The 10,901-nt window shown below is 51.8% G+C and overlaps 1 protein-coding gene across 3 annotated transcripts in view; it reads right to left on the reverse strand.

Moving 5' to 3' along the window:
• The window catches only part of CIITA (class II, major histocompatibility complex, transactivator), a 58,764-nt gene extending 48,345 nt beyond the window's left edge, over positions 1–10,419 (reverse strand). For 2 of the 3 annotated variants that reach the window (XM_014544187.1, XM_014544190.1), the window contains exon 1: positions 10,142–10,419. In XM_014544187.1, coding sequence (XP_014399673.1) covers positions 10,142–10,193 — 52 coding nt within the window. In that variant the 5' untranslated portion in view covers positions 10,194–10,419. Of the gene's footprint in view, positions 1–8,297; positions 8,535–10,141 lie in introns of those variants that run through there. The other variant, XM_014544189.1, reaches the window with a different exon arrangement.
• Positions 10,420–10,901: the final 482 nt, after the last annotated feature.

Raw genomic sequence — 10,901 nt, forward strand, 5'->3', positions numbered from 1 at the left:
ACCAACTGGGTGTGGGAGTCCATACAGCTAAGGCCTTTTGGGAGTCTAGATTTCTCATGCCTTTCCCCTTTCTATTCCCCCAAGGCCCCCTCAGCACCCTCATAACAAGCTGCTTCCGGAGGTCAGACAGTGGTAGGAAGCAGAGACCCAGAGATACTTATCTACCACAACCAGCACCCAATCAGCATCTCTGTGGGTCTCAGGTCAAAGAAGTTCCTCTTTCCTCTTGCACCCTGCAGTCCTCCAGATAAACACAAAGAAACCTCTTGCCTGTTTTTTTCTCTCTGTAACACAATGATTTACTGAGCATCTCCTACAAGAAAAGCACCGGCTCGGGTCTCCAGGGCCCCTAAAGAGGTTTCAAAATATCATCCCTGCCTAGAAGGGTGTGGTGCAGACCCGGGTAATATTTTAGAAGAGGGACAAAATAGGATCATAATAGTACAGGGGTTAAGAAGGTGAGCTCTGGGTTCAAACCCCAGTTCCACAGTAACTGTGTGAGTTCACACGGGTGACCTAGCCTCTCTGGGTTGTGAGGTCTACTGTGCTGGTTTGGCATCGCGTGTCTACCTCATCTGTTTGCTGTGACTCGCCTACAGTGATACATCAGGACGTGCTTCTAAGCTGTAAGCTCCACAATGAAAACAGCAAGTTGTCACTTGACACTGTACAACCGGCAAAAATTGGAAAGCTGGGCAATGCTCTCAAACGGGCTGGAGGGAGAGGGCTGATGTGACCGTCCCAGAGAAGAACCCAGACCACGTAGCATATCTAAGGATGTGGAGACCCTACAACCCAGCAATTCTGTTCTTGGGTCTGTGCAGCTCCAAGAACTATTCCCATAGCTCTACAAGGACACACATCTGAGGATACTTACTGCTGTGCTGTGAGTGGTGACAGGGAGTTGGAGGCCACCTGTCGTCCCTTGCTGGGAGAGGGACAGGAAAAAGTAGCCACTACAACCCATGGAGGATGGTGCAGCGATTAGAAGCAGCAGACCAAATGCACACAGAGCAACACGGGTGGACTGTAATAACACAGTACAGAGTTAAAAAGTAAAAAAAAAAAACAGGATAAACTCTGGTAGCCCAGTTCTAGACATGCAGAGTGACAACATGCACATACAAAAAGCAACACATATTCTACAAGAACACATACAAAGAGGAGGAAGGAGGTAAAGGGGGTCAAATATATGGTGATGGAAGGAGACTAGACTTTTGGTAGTGAGGTTACCATGCAGTATACAGATGATGTATTATAGAGTTACTGGTATACACTTGAAAATTCTATAATGTTATTAACTAATGTCACCCCAATAAATTCAATTTGAAAGAAAGGACACATATAAACAAAAGGACACACACTGAATGCGTTGGAATGGGTGACAGAAAGGGAAGAGGGAAACTGAGAGTTGCCTTATGTGGACCAAAGACCATAGAGTGCTATGAAGTGAGGTGTGTAGTTAGCAAGGTTGAAAGGCTCCTGAAGTTTATAAGAAACAAAGCAAAGCCAAACACGATGGACGCTGCATGGGGTGGAGTATCTCTGTGGCTCCCCAACAGAGCCTGGCACCTATTGATACTGGGAAAGGAACACCTGTACTCTTGAGACCCTGTAGGCTACCCCAGGAGGGGCAATCTGGGCCCAAGAGCCTGCAGTTCTGGGGGGAGGAGATGAGAATGGCCAGGGCTTGGAGGAGGACAGGGGAAGGCAGGGCCGCCTTCAGAGGAGAAATCCCCAGCACTCTGGCTCGCTGTCTGCCAGCCCAGCATGGGCACCGCAGGAAAATAAGAAACTGCTGGTCCCACTCAAGACTTTCACTTCCTAGAGGGACTTGAGGAAGTCACAAGAGACAGAAGGGAAACTGAGGTATGTGGCAATGCTGAGGGGCTTATGGGGCTGGAAGTGGCTGGAGGTTCTAGTCTCTTCTCTTCCAGGCAGGGAGATCAGAAGACGTGTGTGCATGCAAGTGTGTGCATGAGTGTGAGCATGTACTAGGGGACAGCAGGCCAGACAAGCTCCATGTCAGGAGAGGTCTGGAAATACTGCTATTGGTTAGCTCTGGCACTCGACTCTAACTGCAGGCTCTTATGCCTCAGGGGGCTTGACTTGGAATATGACTCAAAAATGAGGGTTGAGTCAGACCCATAGGCCTAGGTATTTTATCTCCCAAGGCAACCTGAGTATGTATATGGGTGTCTTAATTACCCTTGCAACGTCTCCATATAGAGTACACGATTGTTGCCAAAGTTCCCACTGTCCCCTATTGCCTTCTGCCTGACCCCATTTTGCACTATTATGGTCCTTCAGGCGTTTGGGTTTGCAACCCTTGTCTTAGAGATCCTCTAAGGTCCCTTCTGTCTCTGACCTGCTAGAAAGAGGATGGCTTGGAATGGGTGGGTGATTGGGGCAGAAAGAGGCAGGATTAAACTGTTCTGCCCCACAATGGCACAGGAGGGTCTATTCCGACAGCAGGTCTTGGAGGGGACTGGCCCTGCACACCCACACGGTCAACTCCACAAAGGGGAGGAGCAGGAAGCATGGGAATTGTGGCATCTGGGATGGTAGGTGTGTCTTTCCAGCTCTGATGCCAGCTTGGACTGAAAGGCGGTTAAGAGATAAGCTGTCTGGGAACTGTGGGGCATGGAGTTCCATTGGATGCCAGTGGACCCACCCCCCCGCCTCCCCCAGTTCCAGCACCCTCAAGTATCTTGGCATTTCCATCACAGCTCCCCAGCCCCTCTGCGCTGAACAAAGGGGCCTCAGAGCAGGAAAGCCAAAAATGGAAGCATGATTGGCTCCAGGCCCTGATCACAGGGCTTCTCAGCAGTTGGAGGGAGGGGGGAGGGAGGGGACGGGCATGGCCATAGAGATGGCTGAGTTTACAACAGACCAAGGATGAGATCAACATAGGGACTCATGAGACCTGGGATTTGGGCCCTGCTCTGCATCTGATGGGCTGTGATAGGTGAGCCCCTTTCCGTCTCTGGTCTCCAGTGCCCTCATCTGTTAAGTACGAATGTCACTCTAGAGCAGTGGCTTTCAAATGAAATTGAAAAGAGCCTGAATCTCAGAACAGGTGATGAGGGAGCTGTTTGGTTCAAGGGGGTGGGGGGCCCTGAACCTACCCTCCCCAGAAGGGGCTGCCCAGCGTACAGTTAAAAACACAACTTCAGGTGACCGTTTAGGCCTTGACCTCCAGATACTCTCTGACTTGACAATTTACACTTGTGTGGTGGATACTGTGGTGTGTCGCTCAGATCAACACAATTAGCAACAGCTGCTGAGGGCAAGTGGTTCAAGCTCACAGCTCCAGCCCTATCAAAATAATCCAAAGTCACACTCTCTCTAGGGGTAGCCCAAGTGTGATGATTGGTGGCAGTGGAGTGCAAAGGTCTGATCTCCGGGCCTCAATGTGAGATAACCCTCTAGTCTGTCCCAGCTTCAGCGTTCCCCCTGGGATTGGCTGAGACCTTTGATATGACTATATCGTAACCCAACTCCTCCCTCTGCCCAGTCCTGCTTTCTGCCTTTCCCCTCGTGTCTCCCCGACCAATCATGTCCTCTCTCCAATAACCCTCTATGTGCAAATTTCCATCTCCTAGTTTGCTTCCCAGGGAGCCTCACCCAAGACAACTCGGCTCTGGTTTTTCCCAAGTGGGGTCTGGAAATCATAAAGAACCCCACAATTGGCTCGGTTGACATAGTTCAGTGGTTGAATGTCAACCTATGAATCAGGAGGTCCTGGTTCGATTCCTAGTTGGGGTGCATGCCCTGGTTTCGGGCTCGATCCCCAGTGTGGGACGTGCAGGAGGCAGCCGATCAATGATTCTCTCATCATTGATGTTTCTGTCTCTCTTCCTCTCTCCCTTCCTCTCTGAAATCAATAAAAAAAATTTTTTTATATAAAGAACCTCACAGATGTCCCCACAGAGACCAGTTCTGAGAGCTCAGGTAAGCCACCTATCTCTCTGGACCCCCATTGAAGGAATCCACCTCATCACAACTTGGGGAATCTTAGAACTCAAACAAGACCACCTTGGTTTGTGCATGTGTCAGTAAGTGGTACAGTTATTGGGGGTGGGGGGCTGGTGGCCCTGGGACAAAAAGGGAGGAGACACACTATAAGAGCTGCAGCCAGGGGCAGAGGGGTGCCTGCAGTGCTAGTGCGGAAGGTAATCCTCCTTCCGGCTCCCTGGCCTCCCCACCCTCCAGTGGCCTTCCCTCTGCATGTCCCAACATTTCTAGCTACAGTCAATGACCTGGAAAAGGAGTCAACACATTTTGGGGGGAAGAGAGCCTGAGCCAGATGCTGGGGCAGGGAGGGGAATGAGGCTGTTGTGCTCAACCCTCGCTCTACCTAATATGGCACCTAAACCAGCGCTTAGCTCTCTGCTGGGCGCTGGAAACTCCGAGATGAATCCCAGGCTGGCCCTGTCTGCCAGGATCTGTCTACAGAGCTCAGCAGTTGACAGACTTGGCTATGAATTAAAACTGCCCCAGAAAGAAGAGAGAGAGAAAGAGGGAGGGAGGGAGAGAGAGAGAGAGAGAGAGAGAGAGAGAGAGAGAGAAAGAGAGAGAGAGAGAGAGAGAGAAAGAGAGAGAGAGAAAACCTGCCTGGAAAAAGTTGCTAACCACATATCAGCCTGGGCCTCACGCCCACTAAGTTCTGATTCAGTAGGTCTAGGGCAGGGCCTGGGAATCTGAATTTTTGAATGAGCATCCTTTTGTGTCTCCTTCTTGACACATTCTGAGCACTAAGAGAGATCCTATTTCCAAGGAAACTGAGTTTCCACTCGCCAAGAAGACACGGACTCACCTGGCAGGGCTTTCTTGACCACCAGGAAGGCTATGCTTCTCCTTCCCTCAAGGGAACTTTATAGACCTCCGTTTCTGCCACCTCTGGACACTTCCTCAATTCTTATATTTTTCATTTCAAAAGTCCCTCAGCTGCTCTGCCCTTGATCTAGGAGCCCTCAGTCCCACAGCCTAGATTGTTACAATAGCTACAAGGTCTTCCCACGAATGCAGAGTCTCCCAAACTTCAGCCAATCATCTGCCTCCTTTAGAATTTTTCATCATATCTTCATACCACCTATTCTATCATTTACCTTAGCATTTTCCTTAAATTAATTTTAAAAGAAACAAATATATTCATTTTAAAAGAAAACTTTCTAGCCTGGCTGGCATAGCTCAGTGGCTGAGCATCAACCTATGAACCAGGAGGTCTGTGTTTGATTCCCGGTTGGGGCACAAGCCCGGGTTGCAGGCTCCATACCCAGTGTGGGGCATGCAGGAGGCGGCCAATCAATGATTCTCTCTCATCATTGATGTTTCTATTTCTCTCTCCCTCTCCCTTCCTCTCTGATATCAATAAAAACATATATATTAAAAAAAGAAAGAAAACTTTCTAGAGTTGAAGGCAAGGACTCAGATATATACATGAATATCCATAAAAGCGCTATTCACAATAGACAAAAGGTGGAAACAACTCAAGTACCCATGGACAGATAAACAAATAAGCAAAACGTGGTCTATCCATACATTGGACTATCACTCAGCCATAAAAAGGAATGAAGTTCTGACCCAGGCTACAACATGGAGGCACTTTGAAGGTATTATGCTAAGTGAAAGAAGCCAGACACAAAAGGACAAATACATGATTCCACTTATTTGAGGCACCTAGAATAGTCAAGTTCTTAGAAACAGAAAATTGAATGGTGGTTGCCAGGGACTGGGGTGGGGAGAGGAGAATAAGGAGTTATTGTTAAATGGAGACAGACTAAGTTGGAGAAGATGAAAAAGTTCTGGAGATGGATGGTGGTTACGTTTGCACAACATCGTGAATGTACTTACTGCCTCTAAATTGTACATTTAAAATGGTTACATTGGTCAAGTTTGTTATTATTTTAGAAAAAGAAAACTTTCTATGACTACTTCATATGAAAAAAACAAACAAAACCGAAACCACAGTATCACTTGCCATTGAAAACAAAACAAGGTTATCAAAATAATGTTAGCTGCCTTACCAGTTTGTTAAAAAGGAACCTTAGCGAGTACCACATAGCCTTTAGAGTGCTGTTAAAGACCCCTACACACAAAACAGAAGGAGGATGAAAAAGAACCAGAAAAGCACCAGTTTCCTCCCTATGAGAACCAGTGTCAATTAATGCCTCTTGGAGAACGGTCTTTGGACCACTCACCACATATGTGTCCAAGTCTTTGGAAAACCTCCCTTCTGCTCTGAAGACCTCAGTTCAAATCCTGACTCTACCAACTACGCAGCTGTGTGGCCTTCAACAAAACCTCCCGGGGAGGTTCCCAGAGTTTCTGTAACATGGAGAAAGCACAGGGGTTGGGGCACATCTGTGCCTCTCAATGTGTGTATGACCATTGGACCCCTGACATAAGAATCGCTTGGGATAAATGATTTAACCTGCCATTTGGAGGCCCACCCCCAGGCCTAGCCAATGGGGTTTAGGGGCAGGGCCTTGGAACCTGCACACTATACAGCCTCCAGGGGATCCCATGTGTGGGAAGTTGGGACCCCCTGGCTCAGTTATCTCTGAGGACCCTTCCAGTCCACATCCTGGCATCTTGGAGACCAGGTCCTTGCCTAAGGCAGCCTGGGGTTTGGAAGATGAGTTGCTGGGTTCTCCTCCCCTCCTCCTTCATCTCAACCAGGCCAGGCACAGAGATGGGGAAGGTCTGGCCAGTGAAATCATTTGGCCTGGCCCTGCCAAGGAACTAGGGGTGAGTTAATTAAATGTTTGACCAAATCTAGCAGGCTAATTTTTAAAAATTATTTTGATAATTTTTAAGTTGATAATCTATATATATAAAAAGCCAGTGACCAGAAGGCCTTAATGACCAGAACAACCAGTCGCTATGACACACACTGAGGCCAGCCAACCGGCTGATCAGGGGCGGGGGGTTGGATGGCCAACCCCCCCTCCCCCCAGGCGGGCCCAGCCCGGGATCGCCCACCCCATCCCATCAGCCCGCAGCCCTTCCCCCCAGCCAGCTCCCGCTCCCGATTGCCCCCCCCCACACACACACCAATTGGGGGTGGGGCTGGCCAGCCAACCTCCCATGGCCCCCAATCGCCCCCCCCCCACTCCAATTGGAGGCGGGTCTGCCAGCTAATCACCCATAGCACCTCTCCCCAGCCCACCAGCCCTGATTGCCCCTATGGGGCAGGCCTGCAGGCCAACCTCCCTCATCTCCTCCTCCCCACTGACTCCATCCACCCTGATTGGGGGGAACCCCACACATGCTTGAATTGGTGCACTGGGCCTCTAGTGACATTATAAATATCCAAATGGCCTTTGGCAGAAAAATGCTTCTTTATCACTGCTAGAACAAGAAGCGCCAATTTTTTAACCTCTGGTTGACCTGAAGTAGTTCTTTGGGCGGGGAAGGTTGGGCGGGGAAGGGAGCGTGCACAGATGGAAGACTTCTTGCCCAAGTAAGGAACCCCTGGCTGCCACTGGAAGCGGGGCGCTGTGGTCTTCTGGGCTGTATCCCCTCCCCTGTGTCAGGTGGACAGAGGGCCTGTGGGACTCAGAGAACTGCCGTGTTAAGGGCCCCAGACAGAGCTAGACATGGTGGCTCCAACTCCAGCATTCTGGGCCCTAGAGAGCGCACACCCCCATTCCAGAGGCTCAGGACGCCAAAGAGAGGTAGAGATACCAACTTTCAAAGACATTCCGGGAAAGACCCCGCCTCCCAATATCCTCAGAGAGACTCGGATTTCTCCAGCGGCTAAAGTTCCTCAAGTTCGGGCTGCCCGGAGCCCTCCCTGCAGGGGATTCCCCCCAGGAGGGCCGTTCCCAGATTCCAGAGTCTGAGCAGGGATATGATCCAACAGGGACACTGAGCCCCACGCCCCCTTTTCAAGCGCCCCCACGGAGGAAGAGCTTGCGTCCCCTGCACTCACCTGCGCGCCTCTACAGACTCTAGGAGGCGCAGTCAGTCAGCCCTGGGCTGACCCACCACCTGTTTCTGCTCTGCGCTCTCCCTCTGCGTCCCAGTCCCTCTGCGGACACTCCCTCCCACCGGGCTCTCCCTGCCGCCTCCCTCTGCCCCAGCGTTTGGGGCGCTGGAGCCCAGCGCCGGTTCCCAGCTCAGGGTCCTTCAAGGGATGCTGGAAACCACGAGTTTCCCAGGTCTACATTCCACACACCCTCTTCCCCTGCTCCCAGCCTTGCTCTGTGACCTCTGGCAAGTAGCTGCCCTTCTGAGTCTCAACTCCCAGCCCAACTTTAGGGGCTGCAGAGGGGACCTTGCGCACCTACCGCTGTTCCCTGGACTCGCGCGCGGTGCCGCGCTGCTGGTGGCCTCTCCCTCCGACAGCTCCGGGGCTATGGTGAGCCTGGGATGGCCAGTGACCTGGCCACCCCGCCTCCACCCCCTGCAGCTGCCCTTTTTCTCTTTCATTTTCATTCTCCTCCGCGAGGCTTGGGCCAGACCGCGGAGTAAACAGGCATCCAAGCCTCCCCCTGCTGCGTCTACCACGTGGCTTCTCAGAAGCACCTCTGTGGCACCCCTACACCCCTGGGCGCCTCCAGGGCGTCCCCTGCTGCTGGGGCGCCAGCCTGCCCACGGGCATGCGGTCTGCACGCCCTGGCTTGCAGGGAGTTCATCCCCTTGGTTTCTGTCCAGCTCACCACCGTGAAGGCAGCACACCACGCTGCAGGGCATGTGAACCGGAGCCTGCTCCCTGAGCTTTACTTCCAGGAAGCTGGGTGCCCTTTTCGGGGTGAAACAATGCCTCAGGGACCTGCACTGGAGGTTCAGCCCAGTAACCTGGCATTTCCAATACCACACCCCCTGCCGCATGACTCTTGCCTTCCTCCTCCAGAATCCTGGACCCCTGCCCCGCCCACTCTGAGACCTTTTGAGCGGGCAGGGAGGGGGCGGGGGAAAGGAGGGGTTGCGGGTGTGTGTGTGGGGGGGGTACTTCCCTTCCCAGTCTTGGATTTCCTCACCTGGAACTGAGGGGGTGGGTCAAAGTGGCCCCTCTCTCCCCCTCAAAAACTCCCCCAACAGCCCTGGCCCATAGCTCAGTTGGTTAGAGCATCCACCTGATACCTCAGGGTTGCGGGTTCAGTCCCTGACCAGGGAACTTACAAGAACCAACCAATGAATGTGCAACTATGTGGAACCCCAAATCAATGCCCCCCCCCCTCTCAAATCAATAAATAAAAAAATTTAAAAAGCAAACAAACTTCCCCAACAAGCTCTGGCTGCATCCAACAGAGCTGGCAAACTTGTCATAATCTGGGGTTCAGAGGAAGCCACACATTTCAACAGTGTTTGAGCAAAGGAGTCCCACCACTTCCCACCACACAACAATGGTCACACCAATAATATCGGGCTCCTATGATGACAGTCAGTTCCTACAATGTGCCAGGCACTGGGCTAGACCCTTTAATCCCTCACCATTGTCCTGTCAGAAGACACTTCCCCTTCTCCCATTTTACAGCCCAGGAAAATGGCCTCAGAGAGGGCTGGCGACAGGTTCAGTGTCACACCGCAGCCAGCCCACCCTGCAGCCGGGATTCAAACCTGTGCTCTGACTTCAGAGCTGGTGCAAGTTGTCTGTACTACGCTGTCTCTCGCCATCTGTCCCCTGTCCCCCAAAACACCACTTGGAAACTGGGGAGAGGGCAGCGTCTGTCCAGGGGCCAGCTGGCTGAGGCTCAACAACTATACCAAGGGGCTGACTCTGGCTTTGGTTTCCCTGCTTCTCTGAGGATGGGGTGCGGTCTGGCAGGAGTCCCGTGTCCTTCAAGGGCACCCCTCAGTGTTTACCTGGCAGCTAGAGGGCCTTGTGATTGGCCAAGCCAGGCCACCGATGCTGAGAGCTAACAACACACCCTCTGAAAGTGGGCCCTCAGAACTCTTCAAGGGCTGATAAAACCCTCTCACATCCCAGGCATCTGGACTGACTGCCCCTCAAGTGGAAGGAAACGGCCAACCACCTCACTTCTTCCAACAGCTATAGCTGGACTAGGGCCCTCTCTCTTACCCCCCAAGTCCCCCCTCCAGAATGTGTCTGTTTATTTGGGATGGCAAGACCAGCTGGGACCACCCTAAATTAAGAAGCATCCTCAACTTCCTCCACCCACTTTCTTACCTTGGGGCTCTGGCAGGTAGGACCCCGCAGGGCGTGGAGCCAGGCAACGCATGGTGTGGGAGATGCAGCGAGTCCAGCAGTCCCTCCTGGTACCCTCAGCCTGCCCAGTGGTGCTTTCGGGTGCTCAGCTCAGGAGCAGGCAGCCTCATCTCTAGCCTGTTTCCTTACAGCAGTCAGGTCAGGACAGGAGCCCGCCAAGACTAAGCCAGCATGCAAAGAAAGCCAGCAAGGGACCAGCAGAAAACTCTGCCCCTACAAGGTGGCTTCAAGCTCTCAGATCTCTCTGTTCTAGACACCACCTAATTTGTCCACACTCCCTTAAAGCCAAACTCCCCAGCCTCTGTTAATTTCAGTTCCTGTTGTGGACAAAAATGGGGTGACTGAAGGAGGTTGTAAAGTTGTTTGTTGGGCTGCCCTTCAACACACTAACATTCAGAAATGATGGAGAGCACAGTGGTGCCAGATGCCAATATGTGCCGTACTCTGCAGGATGGGGCCAGGACTAGAGACCCCCAAATATCCTAGATTCCACTCCCCTCCACCACTACCCTTACATCAAGTCACCCTGAATTTCCCTGCACAGCATGAGTGGTTTGCCCATCATTTTATTCCAAGACATTGAACTGAAACATAAATTACAAAAAGGCGCTACCCAAAACATGGGATATGTGCCCAGTGTTTGGAGTGACACGCAGATGTGGTGGCAAATAGCTTTGACTCGCCCAGGGAGAAAGTTAGTGCCCTTGCAAGCCCCTGCCCA

The sequence above is a fragment of the Myotis brandtii genome, unplaced genomic scaffold (assembly GCF_000412655.1).
Source record: "Myotis brandtii unplaced genomic scaffold, ASM41265v1 scaffold355, whole genome shotgun sequence".
In the NCBI taxonomy this organism is placed as follows: Eukaryota; Metazoa; Chordata; class Mammalia; order Chiroptera; family Vespertilionidae; genus Myotis; species Myotis brandtii.